This window comes from Giraffa tippelskirchi, chromosome 11, assembly GCF_054371585.1.
Source record: "Giraffa tippelskirchi isolate mGirTip1 chromosome 11, T2T-mGirTip1v1.2.pri, whole genome shotgun sequence".
In the NCBI taxonomy this organism is placed as follows: domain Eukaryota; kingdom Metazoa; phylum Chordata; class Mammalia; order Artiodactyla; family Giraffidae; genus Giraffa; species Giraffa tippelskirchi.
The window spans coordinates 119,923,298-119,946,083 of record NC_137285.1 but is presented as its reverse complement, the minus strand read 5'-3'; the positions used below and the strand labels follow the sequence as shown (position 1 = coordinate 119,946,083).

Genomic DNA, 22,786 nt, shown 5'->3' with positions numbered 1-22,786 from the left:
AGTCATGCAATGTGATGAAAATCAGATTGACTTTCTTTCAGTTTTATTACTATTTTAAAATTCTTTACAGATGATTCACCTGCTTATGCTTACACTGGGCCAGACTATGTCTACCTCCCAACCCTTGCTACTCACTGTCTTTGAGAGATTTTGAGAATAGAATTGCTTTGGTGTCAGAAGTGTTGTAAAAAGAAAAACATGCCTTTTCCTCTACTCTGAATGACTGCATCCTATTTTGTTGATGCCTTCATGAAACAATGTCCTGCAGCCTGTACAGGGATCAAGTGTTCAACAGGGGATTTAGTGATGATGGTGAAAAGGAATTGTCAATTGGATTCCAAGCCAACTTTTGATTCTATCCCTAGAATCCTGAATGTTGTGAAGTATCATAGGGACTACCTCCTTCTGGATTTTCTTTTTCCTCTTAGGTCACGGTCTTCATACCTTTCTGGATCAATCCAGTGTTACAGGAAGGATTGGACAAAGACGGAGCTTGTCTATGTTAACAGATGGAATTGTGATCATATTGGGCTTAGTTAAAATGAGTTTCCCAAATTTGAATCATTGGAATATTGAAGAATATAATTAATCAAAACATCCCAAATGAAAACAAGAAATCTTGTAAGCAGTTGAATTTATGAAAATAAGTCACTAATCTATATGCAACTAAAGTTGAAGTGGTCCAGGGCTATAGAGGGACATGGAGTTTGGATAGAAATCAACATAGCCCTCTTTGGTGACATTTCATTTTGGAAATGATGACTATTGATAATTCCAGCTTGGCTTATTCTCCTCATGTGTGTTCTTTCCCCTATCTACTTCATTTCCTTGTATTGTGAGATAAACTGCCTGCTGCTGAAATTATAAGGTCCTTTAAGGTCAGAGAAGGACTGTGATTCATATATCCTATCTCTTCTCCCTGCCTACCTCCAACCTAGTTCTGTGCTGCTCTCACTGCCCCCCTGCAAAGTCTTTCAATACAAGTTTGTAAAAAAGAGAACTTGGATTTTTGTTTGTTTGTGTCCCTTGATGATTTCACTTTTACTTATATAAATTGTTTATTTTCCCCTTTCTGTTTCATCTGATAAATATTTGTTGAGAATTTACTATATAGCTATGTACATTGCTTGTTAGCTACCTTTCATCACGGTTCAGTCGCTCAGTCGTGTCCGACTCTTTGCAATCCCATAGACTTCAGTACGCAAGGCTTCCCTGTCCATCACCAACTCCTGGAGCCTACTCAAACTCATGTCCATTGAGTCGGTGATACCATCCAACCATCTCATCCTCTGTTGTCCCCTTCTCCTCCCACCTTCAATCTTTCCCAGCATCAGGGTCTTTTCCAGTGAGTTGGTTCTTTGCATCAGCTGGACAAAGCATTGGAGTTTCAGCTTCAGCATCAGTCCTTTCAATGAATTTTCAGGACTGATTTCCTTTAGGATTGACTGGTGTGATCTCCCTGCAGTCCAAGGGAGTCTCAAGCGTCTTCTCCAACACCACAGTTCAAAAGCATCAATTCTTTGGTGCTCAACTTTCTTTATAGTCCAACTCTCCATAACATCTCACTAATTATGCCTCTCACAGTACATCCCTTTCTCTGTGATCTTTTGCTATTGAGTCTAAATTATTAAAAAGATTTCTCTAGTGCATTTCTTCTTATGAATCTGAACTCACACATGTCACTGACTGTAGTATTTGCAGTGTATCTGACTTGCTTTTGCTTTGAGTCTGTTTCTTACCCTAGCTGACATATTTCTTCATCACTGGGAGTTGAAACTTTCTTTCATAGTCCATGGAATTCTCTCAGCCAGAATACTGTAATGGGTAGCCTTTCCCTTCTCCAAGGGATCTTCCCAACCCAGAGATTGAACCCAGGTCTCCCGCATAGCAGGTAGATTCTTTACCAACTGAGCCACAAGGGAAGCCCAAGAATACTGCAGTGGGTAGCCTATCCCTTCTCCAGAGAGTCTTCCCGACCCAGGAATCAAACCGGGGTCTCCTGCATTGCAGAGGGATTCTTTACTAACTGAGCTGTCAGGGAAGCCCACCCTTTCATTCCCTACCCACTACCTTAGAAACTCTTAAGCCAGATAAAAGTTGGACAGTAGACCCATCAGAGGAGATAATAGCTATAAACTTCATCCATTTGAATGAAACCTTGCTGATTATCCAGCCCACCTGTTCTTAACATTTTCTGTGCCTTTTGACCAAGACTGATGAATTCTGTTCTTCTGAAAAATAGTTTTTTAATGTAAAATGAATTAAAAATATTATAAAGGAACCAATTATTAATATATTGAAACACCTCAAAATATTTATAGAACTCTCCAAATTGCTTTACAACCCATTTTGAATTTGAATAAGAAAATTGCTAAAATTTGCTGTTTGTCTAATATAATTTTCATAGTCTAAAATAAATAAAAAATACACAGAAAGTAATATCATTAGCAAAATAACATAAAGTGAGAAATGAGCTTTAAAATGATGTGCAATATAACCACATTTATTGAAGAATGTATTCCAATATCTAAAAACAGCAAAGTTGAGCAATGCAAAACCACAATTACTAATAGCTTCTCTTTCTTTACTGATTTCATTTATTTTGTCTCTCTTTTTCTTCCCTGATGTGTTTAGCTAGAGGTTTATCAATTTTATCTCATCAAAGAACTAGCTTAGTTTCATTGATCTTTTCACTTGCCTTTCAGTCTCTATTTCAATTATTTCTTCTCTAAGCTTATTATTTTTCTTTTATGAACTTCAGGTTTTGTTTGTACTTTTTATTCTCATTCCTCTAGTTGTAAGGTTAGTTTGTTTGTTTGAGACTATTTTGTTTGTTTGTTTTCTTTAGGTAGGCCTATATTACTATACACCTCCCTGTTAGAGCTTCATTTGATCTGCCTCATAGGTTTTGGAGCATTGTGTTTTCATTTTCAGTTGTCTTGAGATTGTTTTTTAAATTTTATCTTTGATTTCTTCAAGGAATCATTTGTTGTTTAGTAGCATGTTGGTTAGACCACAAGTTTATGGTTTTTCTAGTTTTTTTTGTTATATTCTTGTTTTATCCTGTTGTGGTCAGACAAGATAGTTGATATACTTTTAGTTTCCTTAATTATATTAAGACTTGTTTTGTGGAGTTGCATATGATTTATTGTTGAGAATGTTCCTTGAGCACTTGAAAAGAATATGTATTGTGTTTTATTTGAATGAAATATTTTTTGTGTATCTAATAATCTCCAAGCCAGGCTTCAGCAATATGTGAACCGTGAACTTCCAGATGTTCAAGCTGGTTTTAGAAAAGGCAGAGGAACCAGAGATCAAATTGCCAATATCCGCTGGATCATCGAAAAAGCAAGAGAGTTCCAGAAAAACATCTATTTCTGCTTTATTGACTATGCCAAAGCCTTTGACTGTGTGGATCACAATAAACTGTGGAAAATTCTGAAAGAGATGGGAATACCAGACCATCTGACCTGTCTCTTGAGAAACCTGTATGCAGGTCAGGAAGCAACAGTTGGAACTGGACATGGAACAACAGACTGGTTTCGAATAGGAAAAGGAGTACGTCAAGGCTGTATATTGTCACCCTGCTTATTTAACTTATATGCAGAGTACATCATGAGAAACGCTGGGCTGGAAGAAACACAAGCTGGAATCAAGATTGCCGGGAGAAATATCAATAACCTCAGATATGCGGATGACACCACCCTTATGGCAGAAAGTGAAGAAGAACTAAAGAGCCTCTTGATGAAGGTGAAGGAGGAGAGTGAAAAAGTTGGCTTAAAGCTCAACGTTCAGAAAACTAAGATCATGGCATCTGGTCCCATCACTCCATGGGAAATAGATGGAGAAACAGTGGAAACAGTGTCACACTTTACTTTTTTGGGCTCCAGAATCACTGCTGATGGTGACTGCAGCCATGAAATTAAAAGATGCTTACTCCTTGGAAGGAAGGTTATGGCCAACCTAGATAGCATGTTTAAAAGCAGAGACATTACTTTGCCAACAAAAGTCCGTCTAGTCAAGGCTATGGTTTTTCCAGTGGTCATGTATGGATGTGAGAGTTGGATGGTGAAGAAAGCTGAGCGCTGCAGAATTGATGCTTTTGAACTGTGGTGTTGGAGAAGACTCTTGAGAGTCCCTTGGACTGCAAGGAGATCCAATCAATCCATCCTAAAAGAGATCAATCCTGGGTGTTCATTGGAAGGTCTGATGTTGAAGCTGAAGCTCCAATACTTTGGCCACCTCATGCGAAGTGTTGACTCATTGGAAAAGACCCTAATGCTGGGTAGGATTGGGGGCGGGAGGAGAAGGGGACGACAGAGGATGAGATGGTTGGATGGCATCACCGACTCAATGAACATGGGTTTGGGTAGACTCCGGGAGTTGGTGATGGACAGAGAGGCCTGGCGTGCTGCAATTCATGGGGTCGCAGAGAGTCGGACATGACTGAGCGACTGAACTGAACTGAATAAGTCAACCTGATCAAATGCATTGTTTAAGGCCCATATTTCTTTATCGATTTTCTGCCTGGATCATCTGTCCAGGGATGTAAGTGGGCTTTTAAATTCCTGTACTATTATTGTATTACTGTTCATTTCTCCCTTTATGCCTGTGACCAACCTAGATAGCATATTTAAAAGCAGAGACATTACTTTGCCGACAAAGGTCCATCTAGTCAAGGCTATGGTTTTTCCAGTGGTCATGTGTGGATGTGAGAGTTGGACGATGAAGAAAGCTGAGCGCCAAAGAATTGATGCTTTTGAACTGTGGTGTTGGAGAAGACTCTTAAGAGTCCCTTGGACTGCAAGGAGATCCAACCAGTCCATCCTAAAGGAGATCAGTCCTGGGCGTTCATTGGAAGGACTGATGTTGAAGCTGAAACTCCAGTACTTTGGCCACCTCATGCGAAGAGTTGACTCATTGGAAAAGACCCTAATGCTGGGTAGGATTGGGGGCAGGAGGAGAAGGGGACGACAGAGGATGAGATGGTTGGATGGCATCATTGACTTGATGGACATGGGTTTGGGTAGACTCCGGGAGTTGGTGATGGACAGGGAGGCCTGGCGTGCTCCAATTCATGGGATCTCAAAGAGTCGGACACGACTGAGCGACTGAACTGAACTGAATATTTGCTTTATGTGCTTAGGGGGCACCTGTATTGGGTGAATTGATAGTTACAAGTTTGGAAATAATAGCTTGATGCATAAGCAATCAATTGACATTCAAATATCAATTTTATGTACTTTTTTATGGTAGAGAAGTCATTATGCAACACATATATCTGATAAAGTACCTACATGCAAAATATGGAAAGAACTATGAAATCACCATGAAATGAATATTGATGAAAGAATTGAGCAGGCACTTTAAAAAAGTGAATATTCAAATAGTCACAAGGAATGAAGGAAGTCCAGTCTCAGTAGTAATCAAGGAAATGCAAACTATAGTGAGTTATTAGTACTACATAGTCCAGAGTGGCTAAAATTTAAGAGTGATAATAGTGTTAATAAACATGAGAAGCAACAGAAACACTCATATATTGCTAGTAAGGTTATAAGTTTGTACAGCTACTTTAAAAATTGGCTGGTATTCTCTCCTAAAGTTAAAGAGATATCTAGATATGTAGATAAACTATGACCCAAAAATTATTCTCCTGGTATATACCTAATGGAAATGTGTAAGTAAATGCAACAAAAGACATGTGCGAGAATTCTTAGAGCAGCAGTATTTAAATAAACACAAGCTGAAGAAAATTCGGTAGTTTGTCAGTAGTATAATGAATTGTGATATATAATGGAATGTTATGCAATGATGAAAAACTCAACTGTAGCTCCATTTCAGTTCAGTTCAGTCCCTCAGTCGTGTCCAACTCTTTGCGATCCCATGAATCGCAGCACACCAGGCCTCCCTGTCCATCACCAACTCCCGGAGTTTACCCAAACCCATGTCCATCGAGTCAGTGATGCCATCCAACCATCTCATCCTCTGTCATCCCTTTCTCCTCCTGCCCCCAATCCTACCCAGCATTAGGGTCTTTTCCAATGAGTCAACTCTTCGCATGAGGTGGCCAAAGTATTGGAGTTTCAGCTTCAACATCAGTCCTTCCAATGAACACCCAGGATTGATCTCCTTCAGGATGGATTGATTGGATCTCCTTGCAGTCCAAGGGACTCTCAAGAGTCTTCTCCAACACCACAGTTCAAAAGCATCAATTCTTCTGCACTCAGCTTTCTTCACCGTCCAACTCTCACATCCATACATGACCACTGGAAAAACCATAGCCTTGACTAGACGGACTTTTGTTGCTCCGTTTAGTAACAGATAAATTTCCCAAACATTGTTGAGTGAATGAAAGTCAGACACAAAACAATTACACTGAATCATTCAATTTGCCTGTTCAAAAACAGAACTCATCTATGGTGTTGAACCTCTGGAATAGAGAGGGTATAGTTATTAGAAGAGGACATGTTGTGAGGGAGGCGATTCTAGGAGGTTGGTGATGTTCTGTAACTTTTCCTCCATGATGCTTAAATTGATGTGTTTGTTATGGAATAACTCCATGAGCTGCACATGTGTAATTTGTGTTGTTTGTTTGTTTGTTTGTTTGTTTTGGTAGTATAGCTCTTGTATTTCAGTTAAAAATAGATTTAAAGAAATCACATCTTTTATAGCCTCCTGACTCTCCAAGAGTTATTTCTCTTTCATTCTATGAGTAGGTGTGATATAATGAATAAAGGACCCCGCCAAAAAGATATCCATTTTCTAATCCCCAGAACCTGTGAATATATTGCTTTACATGGCAAAAAGAATTTTTCAGATGTGATTAAGATAGGGAGATTATAATGGGTTATCCGGTTGTGATGAATATAATCAGAAGGGTCCTTATGAGAGGGAGGTGTGGGGGTCAGAGGCAGAGTGATGTTGCATGGGGACAACTTGACTGGTCACTGAAAGGTTTGAAGATGGAAGGAGATTGTGAGCCTGGGAAGGATGGCAGCCTCTAGATGCTATAAAGGCAAGAAAACAGACTTTCCTTTAGAGCCTCCATAAAGAATGCAGCTTTACCAATAATTTGTGTTTAGTCCCATAAGACCCAATTTTGGACATATCACCTCTAGAACTATAAGAGAATTAGCAGGTAAGGTGGTTTGGTTTTCCCATCTCTTTAAGAATTTTCCACAGTTTGCTGTGATCCACAGAGTTAATGGCTTTAGCATAGTCAATGAAGCAGAAGTAGATGTTTTTCTAGAATTCCCTTGCTTTTTCAATGATCCAGCAGATGTTGGCAATTTGATCTCTAGTTCTTCTGGCTTTTCTAAATCCATCTTGAACATCTGGAAGTTGTTGGTTCACGTACTGGAGAATTTTGAGCATTTCTTTGCTAGCAAGGGAGATGAGTCCTATTGTGCAGTAGTTTGAGCATTCTCTGCCATTGCCTTTCTTTGAGATTGGAAAGAAAACTGACCTTTTCCAGTCATGTGGCCACTGCTGAGTTTTCCACATTTTCTGGCACATTGAGTGCAGCACTTTAACAGCATCATCTTTTATGGTTTGAAATAGCTCAGCTGAAATTCCATCACCTCCACTAGCTTTGTTCTAAGGTCTACTTGACTTAGCACTCCAGGAAGTCTGGTTCTAGGTGTGTGATCACACCATCGTGGTTATCTGGGTTATTTAAGATCTTTTATGTATAGTACTTCTGTGTATTCTGGCCACTTCTTCTTAATATCTTCTGCTTCTGTTAGGTCCATACCGTTTCTGTCCTTTATTGTGCCCATCTTTGCATGTTCCCTTGGTGTCTCTAATTTTCTTAAAGAGATCTCTAGTCTTTCCCATCAGAGAAGGCAACGACACCCCACTCCAGTACTCTTGCCTGGAAAATCCCATGGACGGAGGAGCCTGGTAGGCTACAGTCCATGGGGTCGCTAAGAGTCGGACACGACTGAGTGACTTCACTTTCACTTTTCCCTTTCATGGAGAAGGAAATGGCAACCCACTCCAGTATTCTTGCCCGGAGAATCCAAGAGATGACGGAGCCTGGTGGGCTGTCGTCTATGGGGTCGCACAGAGTCAGACACGACTGAAGCGACTTAGCAGCAGCAGCAGCAGTCTTTCCCATTGTGTTGTTTTCCTCTATTTCTTTGCACTGATCACTTAGGAAGGCTTTCTCATCTCTCCTTGCTACTCTTCAGAACTCTGCATTCAGATGGATGTATCTTTCCTTTTCTCCTTTGCCTTTAGCTGCTCTTCTTTTCTCTGCTATTTGAAAGGCCTCCTCAGACAATCGTATTGCTTTGTTGCATTTCTTTTTCTTGGGGCTGGTCTTAATCACTGCCTCCTGTACAATGTTACAAACCTCCATCCTTAGTTCTTGAGACACTCTGTTTATCAGATCTAATCCCTTGAATCTATTTGTCACTTCCACTGTGTAATTGTAAGGGATTTGATTTAGGTCTTACCTGAATTGCTTAATGGTTTTCCCTACTTTCTTCAATGTAAGTCTAGTTATAATTACTAAGATCTGTTCCCAATCATAGAACACTTCTGACACTAAAAATGTGGGTTTTCCCTACCAAATAGTTCTCTAACTCTGTGCAGATACCAACTGGGTGTCCTACAATTTGCTTCAGTTCTGACACTTACTACCTGGAGTTAGTTCAGACCTCACTGGTTAAGGGCTCAGCCCCACAAGACTGCCCTCCCACTTCAGATAGCAATTGCAAATATTGGGTCCCTAGTTACCCACAATTTATCTGACTTGTCTTAAAATTTGGGATTCCCATGACCCTCTCTTCTAGTTTGATAATTTGCTATGAAAACACATGGAAATCAGGGACTTTCCTTGTTTACAGCCAAATATATATAGGATATATAGTTATGTATCCTTATAAAGGATGTTAGAAAATATATAAATGAAAAACCTGATTAAAAGGCAAATAATATGAGGTATGGAGGTGTCCTGAATACAAGGGCTTCTGTGACTGTGGAGGGTGAGGTATACCACCTTTCTGCATGTGGGGGTGTTCATCACCCTAGAAGCTCTACAGACCCTTTCCTTTACAGTTTTTATGGAGGTTCCATGACATAAGCATGATTAAATCATTGGCAACTCCAGATTAACTCAGTCTCTATCTTGTTTCCCTCCTGGAGGTGTGAGGGGATTTGGAGCTGAAAGTTCCGACCCTCTAATCACATGGTTTCTTTGGCAGACAACCTCCATCCTGAAACTATCTAGGGGGCTCATACACAGTCACCTCATTAACATAAACTCAGGTATTCTTGACAGGGACTTTTTAGGAGTAACAAAAGAGGCTCCTCTCATCCCTGTAACTCATGAAGTTCCAAGAATTCTGGGAGCTCTGCTCCAGAAACCTGGACAAAGACTGGATATATCTTTATTATTATATCACAATATTGTACTAGTTAATAATGAGAAGTAATTGAAAATATCTCCTGGAAGCAGCCCCTTCCCTTTCCAGAAGAGACTCATCTGTGTTGCCAGTTTATTTCTCCTCTTGCCCCTCTTCCTCATTTTTTTTTCATCTGTGTTTAACCTGATCACTGAATGAGCTGGACTCAGTACTCTTGCCTGGAAAATCCTACGGACAGAGGAGCCTGGTAGGCTGCAGTCCATGGGTTCGCTAAGGGTCGGACAGGACTGAGCGACTTCACTTTCACTTTTCACTGTCATGCATTGGAGAAGGAAATGGCAACCCACTCCAGTGTTCTTGCCTGGAGAATCCCAGGGACGGGGAAGCCTGGTGGGCTGCCGTCTGTGGAGTTGCACAGAGTCGGACACGACTGAAGTGACTTAGCAGTAGCAGTGGTGTATAATTGGAATATTCCTTTATTTATCTCTACCTTTGCTTGCCACCATGTAATTTTGCTTCTCCCCACCCCCATTCCTGATAATACTCTTGGGAACGTGATTTTTCTAGTCACTTTTGGTATTGGAATATCTAAAGTCTTAGGCATTAAAAAGTTTAGTCCTATCTACTATCAAAACTTCCATCTCTCTTTAAATCCTAAGCTGGCTCTTTGGCCACCTTTCACCACCTCCATCAAGTTCAGTCCTGATTTGCCATTTCATAGGACAGGAGGGAGTAAGTGTGTCATGGCGTGTTTTCTTTTTCTCATTTCTTTACTTCCTTTCCTCCTCCTCCTCTCATTATTTGGTTTGTGGGCTGAGAGCTGAAGGGTAGCTGTAGTGCTTTTTGTGACTTTGCTTTTAGTTGTAGAATATACGATGGCTGCTTCTTGTGGTTGTGCTTTTGTGGAGTCTTCAGATTGCCCCCATACACTCAGTGACCTGATAGTGTACTGTTTGCTGACATCCCAGGGTAAGCTCTTTGACTTTCCCCTCATTCCTCCTTCTGGAAGTATATTTCCAGTTGTCTCTGCTGAAGTGGGCGGTGGGAGGGGTGGGGCATGGGAGGGGTGGGAGGGGTGAGGAAACTCTGTTGGGCAAAGGATCCAATCTGTATCCCATGGACCTTGGAGAAATTCAGCATCTTGTTCAGGAGTAGAGGACACTAGTGATCGTTAGCAGGTAGCCCCAGGCTTCATGTTAACTACCATTATTGCTGTTTCCTGGAGTTTGCTCAAACTCAGTGATGCTATCTAACCATCTCATCCTCTGTTGCCCTCTTCTCCTTTTGCCTTCAATCTTGATATCTCCTCCAAATTAAAAGACATATAAGTCTGTCTTAAATCCCTATGGATTTAGGGATGACAGTAATAATTAGTCCATAATAGTCCATAATGCACTTCATTCACTTTGAGACCTAAGTGAAAATCTTCTTAAGGCAAATTTCCTTTTTTTTTAAAGCATGTGCTGGTGCTCAGTCATGTCCAACTCTTGGCTGCCTCATGGAAGGTGGCCCATCAGGCTCCTCTTTCTATGGAATTTTCCAGGCAAGAATACTGGAGTGGGTTGCCATTTCCTTCTCCAGGGGATCTTCCCAACCCAGGGATTGAACTTCGCCATCTCTGTTATCTCCTGCATCGGCAAGTGAGTTCTTCACCATTGGTGCCACCTGAGCAGCAACTCACATCTTATTTGTGTTATTTATCTTGTCCTAGAATCCATCACTCTCCTAGCCCCATTCTTGCAGGACTTGTCCTCTCTTGCTTAAATCACTGGAAATTCCCTACATCTATTGATGTGGTGACCCCCAATTCCTTTGTTCCGTGATCCACATTTTCAGTGACTCTGAGAGACTCTTTCTACTGATCATGTGAACCTTACCTCCAGTGACCTTACAATGCTGTCCATCTCTAATCCCTGTGATCTACACTGGGCCCAGCATCTCCCACTTTTCATGACTTATGATTCTCATCCCTGTGAACTCTATCACACTCCTAAGATCTCCCTCACTGACCTCAACCCATTGGAACTTTGATCCTGACCCCACCTTGATGGCACTTTACTCTCCACTACTATCATCGAAAACCACATTCATATGTTTCCATCTACCCTTATTCCAAACTTATGTCTAGCCATTTTGTAGGGAACTCTTGATATTGTCTCTGACTTGCATTTAGTAATCACTCTACTTAAATGCCTGCTGCTGTTGCTGCTGCTTAGTCGCTTCAGTCGTGTAAGACTCTGTGCGACCCCATAGATGGCAGCCCACCAGGCTCTGCCATCCCTGGGATTCTCCAGGCAAGAACACAGAAGTGGGTTGCCATTTCCTTCTCCAATGCATGAAAGTGAAAAGTGAAAGTGAAGTCACTCAGTCGTGTCCGACTCGTCGCGACCCCATGGACTGCAGCCTACCAGACTCCTCCATCCATGGAATTTTCAGGCAAAAGTACTGGAGTGGGGTGCCATTGCCTTATCCAACTTAAATGCCTGAGGAGTTGATAAAAAATTATTTGTTTATACACAAGAATTTTGCTTGAAAATCAAAGTTAATATATAATGCTTCTTAGTTAAAAGTTTTAATGGACTTATTGAACAAATATGAAAAGCATTGAACAAATGTTAACAGTGCACAGTTATCAAGGATGCAGTGATGTCAGAGACAGGTGCTATATTGTGCATGGGTACTGTTTTTATCACTATTTCAACTTTATCCTATTCGGGGGCTCCTCCAACTCGCAGTGAGACTATTTTTAAACAACAAAAGGAAAATCCATCTATTCAAGAACATCTGCTTTCTATATAGTTTTTCTGTTTCATGATTTCTTCTGGAGACATGGTCATTTGACCTGAAACTGAAGAGTATGCTTGAGGCACAAAGATAGCAGAGTGAGCACTCCTGTTTCCCAGCTCTGAAGATCCAAGTCCTTTGATTGTTCTTCTTTGTACTGTATGTTTTCATATAGACCGTGGAGGGGTAAAGAGTGTACCCTTAAATGGAAGCCAATAAATGGCCCTGTGTCAGACATGAGTAACATTTTTTCTTTGCATCAGGATTCCTTCAGATCATCAGCTTTGAGAACCTAGCATAAGTCATTGTTTCCGAAGGTATAGGTTTTCAGAATGGAGATTTCCTCCCCTCTCAGGTCCTTGGTTGGCTTCAGCATATTCTCCTTTTTTATTTCTGATCATGAGTCTATGGCTCAAATAGTGTGAAAAGTCACAAAGGTGCTTGATTGGAGATAAGCATTTTCTTACATTTTAATATACAGAAACATTTCTTATTGAATTATCACTATGGTTTAGTCACTAAGATGTGTCTGACTCTTGTGACCCCATGGACTGTAGCTAGCCAGGCTCCTCTGCCCATGGGATTCTCCAGGCAAGAATACTGGAGTGGGTTGCTATTTCCTTCTCCAGGGACTCTTCCCCACCCTGGGCTCGAACCCGGGTCTCCTGCATTGCAGGCAGACTCTTTACTGACTGAGCTACGAGGAATGCCCCGACATGGTCCACAGCCTTGATTAAAATGGCCCTTTCTCTCTGGTCATAAATCTCATTCCAGAAATGGGTCCTTCTCAGACTTGTACAGACCTCTAGGCCTTAAATATCTAAACTCCTGTAAATTTTTTCTTTACCTTTTTTAAGAAACATGCACAGGCAAGTGCCAAAGTGCCCAGGAAGAAGAGAAAATGGTTAAATTAGAAAAAGTTATTTAACTTCTATTTTTCATATTTGTTTAATATTGTTTCCCGAATTGATGCAGGCTCTATCCTGGCCAAGTTTCTGATTTTTTTTGTTCCTATAATAGAATAGCTCTAAATGGCATTATATTTGAGAATTGGAAATCTTGAATTTCCTATGAATGTTTTTGCATTCAAGTATTAATAACTCTTCTTCACAATTTAAGAGAGTGAAAAAAATACACTTAGAAATGCAAAGAATTTGTAACTTCCAGTGAATAACTGTATATTGATAAAAATATTCGTATAGTTATTCTATAGATTTTGTAGCAGTCTGCAATGATTTTAATTTTCCTCTATGAAAATGACTTTCTTGAAGCTTTATATAACATTACATATTTAAAAATAAAAACATTCAGAATAATAATATAAAATATGCAGTCAGTATATTAAATGGACTTTATTCGATTTTATCATGTACTCATGTATATCAGTTATCTGTTTTTAAAGAAGAAGGAATTGAGGCAAAGAAAAATAAGGTTCTTACTCAAGAAATCTTCAACTCTTGCTATGATTGATTTAGTTTTAGATGTTCAATTTGAAAAAAATTGATATAAGGAAGGTTTTCATTCTGAGTAGGTGCTATTTTAAGCTTGTCCTGGTAATGTGCCTTCTTTGTTTAGATACTGGAACTCTTATCTGGTCATTGAGTATTACATTTTTTTCAAGTCATCAAGCACATCCTGCTTTGTGATTTTCTTCCAGGCATCAGGAATTTCACCTTTATTGATAAATCTTTTGTGATATTTTTGTTCTAGCTTTGATCTGAAGTGACAGACAAACCATTTCCAGTATGGCTGGGTGGATGTGTCTGAGGTGATGCTCCATGTGGCATATTCCCCTCCTGCTTGTCGATAGGTCTTATATGGGATTCTCCTGCCATCTTGGAAAATCAAAACGCAATCACTTGCTACCAGACTAGTACAGAAATCAATGGTAAAATGGTCTGTTTGATACCATGACATTCCACTGAGAGCCTGTGGACGGTGGAAGGGAACACTGTGGTCTCCTTCGTGGGTAGGGATTGTGTTTGTACAAATTGCTTTACAGAAGGGACACTGTTTCCAGCAGCCACAAAGATGTTCAGAGAGCATTTTCTGGATTTCAGGAATCATTTCTTCTACAAATCTAGACAAACAGTTCTGTTCTACCTTCTTCATTTCAGGATCCAAAGCTTTACTCATGGCCTCTTTGATAAACTCGGTATCTTTTATCTCCTGGTGTTCAATGCTTATCAAGTCTTTTCGTGGAAAGGTCAAGTTACTCCCAAGGTGATCACAGAACAAATCTAACCACCCAGACACTGTGCTGCTTTTATCTTTGGCTATTGGAGTAGATGCATATATAGCTGAGAGGATGGCATTTTTGATGTCATCTAAACTCATTTGTAGAAAAGTCTTTATTTTTTCACTTCCTGTGTCAGAAAAATATCTTTTAACATGGTTTTCGATGTAATTCTTAAAAAATGATTCTGGATTATGAAGGTACTGCCAGTAGTTATCAAAATTTTCTTCTTCTGCCAGAGAGATGAGAATGTGTTTCTCCAGGTTAGCTCTGTTTTCATTGAATGCCCGGAAGGTGGTTCGAATGTCCCCAGCAATTTTGAGGACCATGTTTTTCCTTATGGTGCTGGAGATAGCAGGTGTGAGTTTGTTCCACAGAAAATCAACAAATGTTTTAATTGAAGTTGCTCCTTGACAAGAGATCTTAAAGCTCATGAAGAAATCATCTTTCTTGCTTTGCAGATAGTTTACAGGATCATTTGCCCTCTTGAATGCCTTGTGCATCTCCTTAAACTTCACTGATGCTCTTTGGAATAAACGCAATGATAAGTCTATTTTATATCTTCTTGTAAATGTGTATCTTTTCTGAGTGTGTGCAGACTTCACCTCCTCTTCTATTATTCTCAGGATTTCATAGAAATTAGTTGGATTGTAATCATGCTTTTGCTGAGATATTTTGTTAACAGTTTCATTAACTTTCGAAATAATGCAGTCAGTAGTCATATTTATGGACTGTATATCCTGGGGCTCTATTGTCATTGTGGAGAGTCCCCAAGATTTCTTGTGCATCTTAACATGTTTGTCATAGTTGATTTCAAACTTTTCTCCAGAATAGTTCTCCAGTATCCTTACCATGTCTTTTTCCTTTTTGAAATAACCCAAAAGGGTGTTTTCAGAATCCGCTTCAATTGTAGGCTCTGTGTCTGGAGGGAGACTTGAGGACACATCATAGACCCAATTTTCCCAAAGTGGGTTGAATTTCTCATGGAGCTCTTCCTCACTCAATTTGGTGCCATTTAGCGATAAAGCCACATTCCGGCTTTTTTCCAATAATTCCTTTTCATAGCCTGACTTTTTGTTATCCAGTTTTTCTTGATTCTTTTTTAAATGAATAAGTTCTTTGGCTTTTCTTTGGCCATCTAAAATTAGTGTCTCTTTAAGGGTTATTAGTTTATTTTCAAAATTTCCTTTCCACTGAACCAGCACGTCACTATCTGGGTCTTCATTAAAATATTTCTCAAATTCTTGCTTGATGGCTTCATATATCTCTGTAACTGGAGCCTCCAGGGTATATGTTTCGAGTGTCTGGATTTTTCCATTCTGAATCTGGTTGATCAGCTTCTCCTGTAAGCTCTGCACACGACTCCTCAGGTCCCATGTCCAGGAGTTATACATGGTTTCCAGTTTGCTCATGGCCATGACTTCGTGAGTGTTCCTGAAACTGAAAATAAAGTTCTCATTCAGAAGGGCTCTCCACAAATCTTGAACTCGGAATTTTACATCTGATATCTTCATGATGCTTCCCCTAGATTCCTGTCGGGCAGTGACAAGAATTCTACTTTTTAGTTCCTGGACGTTGTGGCTGTAGCGAGGATTGGGAGGGGCCATTGGCGGATTGCCATCCCAGAGGTGAGCAAAATAGTAGACCTGGGTATTGGTGTCAAACTTAATGACATCACTGAAACAGGTTACATCAGAGCACTGCTCTTCTTCAGCTGCTATTGCTGCCATTTTGTCCAATCTCTGCTCTAGCCGCCTTCTTCCTTCCATAGTTTTGTCTTTAGCTGTAACTTCCCCCACATTCTGATGGACAAAGAGGCAACTGGGAGAGATTTTTACTTGTTTCATCCTCAGAAAAGCTTGGACAACTATTTGTAGAATATCTTGCATTTCTGATGGATTTTCCCCAAAAATATTGATGAGAGTCAGGTTTCCAAGTCCGATGACAAAGGTTGCCAACTCATTGTCATGATTCTGGGACTTGTTGCTGAGTTCAGGGGCTCGAAGTCCCTCTGTGTCCACAACAAGCACAAAGTCAAAGCCAAGTTCAGCTGTGAATGTCTCCTCCACTTTCAGAAGCTGCATGTAGGCCCCCCGAGTACACCTCCCAGCACTGACAGTGAACTGCAGCCCAAAAAGAGCATTCAGCAGGGTGGACTTCCCTGAACTCTGCAGGCCAAGGACAGAGAGAACAAAGAGCCGCTTGTTTCCAAGTTTCTCAGAGAGCTTGTCAAAAACAGCTGCCACCCACCTCAAGGGCACATAGGAAACATCCCCATCCATCAGCTCCATGGGAACACCAGATATCATCAGATCTGCAGCAATGTGGGGAAGGGAGGGAAATAGGGTATCTTTCATGGATGGAGTTTCTTCCAGAGCTTCATAGATCTGGCCAGCTTCTCTGAGAATGTGCTCAATTCTCAAGGTACAGTCATTAATCTCTCTGGAAATGGCTTCTATCTCATTTTGCCTGACTTTCAGAGAGCTACTCTTTGGGGCCTCTTGCTTTTCTTTTTGAACCAATGCCTTTTTCTTCTCATTTAGATTTTCCAAGTGTTCTGCAGTCAGGTTGTCCAAAGCTACATTCAGCCATTGGAGGAAGTAGAGTTTGGTGTGAGTTTCTGAATGATTTTGGAGAATTTCAAGGACAGAACGCATTAAAGCATTGAGAGAACGGGCTTTTCTCAACTGTTTACATCTTATCCTTTGTTTTTCTGTCTCAATCTCACTTTTGTGTTGTTCAATGCTGCGATTCCCCTTTTCTCTCAGATGATAGAGTTCTTTGTCCTTTTCACACCAAAGTTGCCACAGCTTTCCCTGAAGAGGTAGTAAGTTTTCCTTGACCTGAGTTATTTCCATTTCTCTCAGTAGGGTCATTAGAGCCTCTACTTTTTCTTTGGCTTCCTTACAATCTCTCTGGTCTTCATCAATAAGCATTCCTTGCTTGCGAGCAACTTGGGCACAGTTCTCCAAGCTGACTGCAGTGTTAGAGAGCTCCAGCAAACGTCTGATTGTAGTTGTGAGCTCCCCTATTAATTCTGCCTCATTTCTGTTCCTGATCCCAATTCTCACTCTTGAGCCGGATTTATTGACTGTGACTTTTCCTTTATCATCAAGCAAAAAGATGAAATGTTTTGATGACTGACACATGTCATGGACTATTTTTCGGTTTTCTTTATTGTCATCAGAAGTTGACATGAGGACCACAATTATGGAAGAAACTTCCTGCAAAAAGGCGAGTTGCTTCTCATGTTCCTTTGCATCTCCGTGAAGATTGGTAAAGGTCAAGCAGTTGTCAAATCTGTCCTGCTGTTCCCCTCCGGGACAGAACCAGGCGACTTCCACCACTCCTCCCATCAAGAGACAGTCTCTGCTGCTACCTTTGCAATGTCGGTGAAAAAAGACATCATGTTTGCGTTCACTGAGAAGACAGTTCATGATCTGAGATTTGGAGGCAGAGAAGCCAGTTCCAACTCTAATAAAGGACACAATGGGGATAGAAACATGACACATCCGGTGATTCTTGTAATTGTCCTTCTCCTCTTTTATTGTTTTCCCTACTTGCTGCCAGCTCTTTCGAATTTGACTGAGAGACCAGAGAGGGAATTCAATTTGAGCATTGCAAGGATTAGGTATCAGAAGGGGGAGGGCAAACTGACAAATGGAAAGTTTGTCCAAAATATATTGTCTGGCAAAATCATCTGCACAGTGAAGAATTGCCATCTGAATATCCATAGGGTGAACATAGGGTCTGACGTTAGTGGCTGCTGAAGGCTTAGTAGGACTGTCACTTTCTTCAGGTAGATCTTCATATGGATCAAAAGCCTCCTTTTCTTGATTTGAGGTGCTTGAATAGACTTGGTTCTCTGTGTATTCTTCATGTTTGATGATCAGGTGTCTCAGCCCACAATCCAGCATCAGCAGCTTCTCTAGGAAATAGAAGGAAAGTTCTCTTTCAGAGCAGGGCTGAGTGTTGTACACGGAAGTCTTGTGGATCAGTTGGAAGTTAGCTCTGCTCATTTTTCTTGGGTAGTAATGTTCTAGGCCTAGACGGTGGAGTAAGTCTTGGAAGGCTCCATTTTCTATGACTTCCTCCTTTTTATTTTCATTATCCTGTGGTTCATGGGGCTCTTTCTTTTCATGGAAGACACTTTGCAATTGTTTTCTCACCTCCTCCACTTGCAATGAAGAGAGAGCAGCCTCATAACTCCCATCAATGAGCAGTCTCAAGTCTTTTTCTAGGTTTTCCCAATCATGATCTCCAGCTTTGGCGAGGACATATACAACTTCTTTAGTCAAAGATTGTCCCATATGATGTTTTATCAATGCCAAGCGTTGTGTTTTCTCCTCTGGAGAAACAGCTTTGATGCCCACTGTTGCTGTCAGACCTGTGAGCACCAGGAATGCCTGAGCCCTGTAGTTGCAAATATTTTTGAGCTCTTGGTATTTATTTTGGGCAGTTTGCATTTTATCCAATAGGAAGTCTAACTCATCATGCCCCAGGAGATACTGAAATATATTGTCAACCACGTGATATCCTGCACCAGATGCTATCAAAAGTAGCAAGATGTGTGTGTCTGGCTTCCCCGTTTCTTGGAGATATTTCAAGAAGCAGCCAAGATACAAGCTGACCTCATAAGTCAACTTTCTTTGAGCTTCCTCCACCAACTCTGTGGATTCAGAGTTGGCCTTTACTTCTCTAAGGTCATTCTGTGTTTTTTTAAATATTTCAATTAACTCAGAAAATTGGGTGATACGGACATTGTTTTCCTTTGGTTCTGACTGAAATATCCACTGCATAATGGAATGAGCCTGAGGAAAGTTTGTTACTGTATAGATGTGAGGATCCAAAAGACTGCTCAACTGAGATTTAATAAATTTACTTCCATAATTGGAAGATTTTTTGCAAAAGTTAACAGTGTTTACCAGAAAATCCTGCAGACCCCAGTCTTTGAGGCATATATTAGTCCAAATGGTATAACTTTCAGTTTTTTGACTCAGTGTTTGCATAAAATTTATCAGCCTATTAAGCTGTTCTTCAGGATCAAAAACTTTCCAGGATTTCACATCCTCTAGGAAAATCCTAGCCTCCTTCTCAATACTCAGTAATTCTTCTCCCTCCTGGATCTGGGCAGTGAGTTCAGTCAGAACAGTATAGTTGTCTTTCAGGCAGTTAGCTACTTCAAGAGGATCCTTAAAATCATCTCTGTGGCTAGAGAGGACAATGTCCCAAACAGGTACCAGCTGAAGTCCACGGTCAATGACACACCAGGTTTGATTATTGGCAACTAGACCAGCTTTCCAGTCAAGAAAGCCATTTGCTTCTGGTGGGCCACCTGTCTGGGCCATAGATAATTGGACTTCATTTTGGAGATTTTGGAAGGTTTTTCTCTGAGAGGCTTTTTTCGACTGAGAGTCTGACATATCCAGACCTGTACCAATGTTCACTCCAAAGCCACTGTAACTGCCCCTTATGTAAATATTCAGGGCCTTTGCTGCTTGCTGTTTCACTTCTGCCAGCCATTCTTTTTGGAAACCCTCTGAAATGGCTTTCCACCAGTAGATTCCTCCTAGGTGCAGAGGGCCCTGATCAGCATGGGACCCAAACCTCTGGAAGAAGGATTCAGTTCTGTGCCTTAGCAAGTGCAGTTTGTCTGGGTTTTCTGACTGACTCAAAAGGTCTTCAATGTATTTTAAATCCTGGAGAGCAGCATTGGAAAGTTGGAGCTGGTCAATGGGAAAGATGCAGGAGGCCAGTGGGATATAGATTAACTTGGTTGAGCAGAAATAAGAGTGTTTAGAATGTGACTGTTGTATTTTCTTGGATTCTGAATGCATGCTCTGATCCATACCAGCTTCCAGGCTAATTCCCCAACCTCTACCCTTTCCTAAGGCAGTTATACTGAAGCCCAGCTTCTCTACAGTCTTAGTGAACATGGATTCTTCTTGAGAAGATGTAAATTCCTTCATTTCCATCCGTATACTCTGATTAGGGCCATGGAGTACAAGCTCCTTGGGGACACAGAGTAGCTCTTCTTTCTTCTCTATAAGACATCTTTGGTCACTGGTTTTGTAAATTCCCCGTAGGGCTAGTCCTCCAGATGCATGTCTCACCAGTTCTCTATCTGGAAGAATTTTCCTGTGAGAAAATGCCCCTTCCATGAGGTTGAGTTTTCTCTGCATATCTTCCATGACTTCTCCTAGGGGGTTTAAAGACATGGCCAGAACTCTTTGGAGATCTCCATTGTTTGCCTCAGCGCTGCTTCCTTTTTCCTCACTGCCTCTTCCTGTTGTGGCCTCCATTCTTACAGCATTTCTCTTTGTTCCTGCAGTGCCTGTTCTGCCTCCTTCTGCCTTTTCTTTAACGATTCCACCCAAGAGTCTTATAAGTCTGAAAGAGTATTTGAGAGTGACAGGTTAAGCAGTTTCTCCAGGGCCCTTTTCTCCCAGGAATGTTGCACCTGGTATTTCAGTTTCTGGAGGTCTTTTTCTTCTAGGTGTTGTAAGGCATGGGCAGAAGTCACACCCAGGTGTTCCTGCAGCTTTGACAACTAGTGCTCAACTGCCAGTCCTACTTCTCTGAGCATCTCTTGGAGATCTTGCGTATGTTTGCCTCTTAACAGATGTTCATTGGGCATAGATTCTGCTGTGTCCATGGCTGTGGGAAGAAAAGACACTCAGTTAGCCTGTGGCATGTTAATATGCAGAATTCTGTGATTAATTTGCAGAAATCTGTTGCTTTTGTATACACTAATAATGAACTATCAGAAAAAAAATTCAGGGAACAATCCCATTTATGATCACACTAAAGAGAATAAAATACCAGGGAATAAACTTAACCAAGGTGAAAGACCTATATTCTGAATACTATAAACACTGATGAAGGAATTTGAAAATGATAAAAAGGAATGGAAAGATATCCTGTGTTCCTTGATTAGAAGGATTAATGTTGTTAAAAATGGCCGTAGTATCCAATGCAATCTATAGATTTAATGCAGTCACTATCAAAATACCCAGGACACTTTCACAAAGTTGGACAAAATGATTCTAAAAATTTTTTTTGGAACCAGAAAAGACTCAATTGCCAAAGCTGACTGGAGAAAAAAAATAGCTGGATGTATCATGTCCTCTATTCAGACTATACAATAAGGCTACATTAATCAAAACAGCATGACATTGGCATAAAAGCAAACACATAGATCAATGGAACAGAGTAGAGAGCCCAGAAATAAACGAATACACTTATGGTCAATAATCTATGACAAAGAGTTGAGAAAACAATGGAAAAAAGATAATTCAAATAAGTGGTACTGGGAAAATTGGATAGCTACATTAAAAGAATATTAGGAAAAAATAGGCAAAGAAGACATACAGATGACCAACAGGCACATGAAAAGTCATTAAACATTATTAATTGTTAGGAAAATGCAAGTCAAAACCATAATGAGGTATCACCTCAAGCCAATCATAATGGCCATCATCATATAGTCTACAAATAATAAATGTTAGAGAGGGTGTGGATAAAAGGGAACCCTTGTGTACTGTTGCTGAGAATTTAAGTTGATTTAGCCACTATGGAAAGGATTATAGAGTTTCCTCAAAAATGAAAAATAGGATCACAATATTACCCAGCAATTCCACTCCTGGGTATATACGTAAAGGAAGTGAAGACAGGATATTGAAGAGATATATGCACCCCCATGTTTATTGCATCGTGATTCACAATAGCCAAGATATGGAAACAACCTAAGTGTCAGCACATGCCTTAATGGATAAAGGATATGTGATACAGCATGTACACATGTGCGCACAGACACAGACACACAATGGAATATTATATAGTCACAAGAAAGAGGGAAATCTTGCCATTTGTGTGTGACAACATGGATGGACCTTGAGTGCATTATGCTAAGTGAGATAAATCAGACCAAGAAAGAGAAATTCTGTATAATATCACTTACATGTGAAATCTAAAAAAGCCAAACTTTTAAAAACAGAGTAGTATGATGGTTACCAGAGGTTGGAAGGTGCAGGAATTAGGGAGATACTGTTTAAAGGTACAAATGTGCCATCAGTAGATAAATAAGTCCTAGACATCTAGACTTCCCTGTGGCTCAAACGGTAAAGAATCCTCCCTCAATGCAGGAGACCTGGGTTTGATGCCTAGGTTGGGAAGATCCCCTGGAAGATGGCATGGCAACTGACTCCAGTATTTTTGCCTGGAGGATCCTCATGGACATGGGAGCCTGGCGGGCTACAGTCCATGGGGTCGCAAAGAGTTGGACATGACTGAGCAAGTAAGAATAGCACATAGCACACATAGTGATTATAAACAATACACTGTATTATAAACTTCAAAGTTGCCAAGGGACTTTCTCTTACTTGTTCTCACCACA

At 40.5% G+C, this 22,786-nt stretch overlaps 1 protein-coding gene and 1 long non-coding RNA gene across 4 annotated transcripts in view; one reads left to right on the top strand and one right to left on the bottom strand.

Annotated features, from left to right (window-relative positions):
- The window catches only part of LOC145526101 (uncharacterized), a 118,132-nt gene that overhangs the window by 8,004 nt on the left and 87,342 nt on the right, over window positions 1-22,786 (top strand). The gene's annotated exons all lie outside the window — the stretch shown is intronic.
- Window positions 13,484-22,786, bottom strand: part of LOC145526097 (interferon-induced very large GTPase 1-like) — a 46,954-nt gene continuing 37,651 nt past the window's right edge. For all 3 annotated transcript variants that reach the window (XM_081540916.1, XM_081540917.1, XM_081540915.1), the window contains one exon: window positions 13,484-21,048. In XM_081540916.1, the coding sequence (XP_081397042.1) occupies window positions 13,761-20,693 (6,933 nt within the window). In that variant the 5' untranslated portion in view covers window positions 20,694-21,048 and the 3' untranslated portion in view covers window positions 13,484-13,760. The remainder of the gene's footprint in view (window positions 21,049-22,786) is intronic.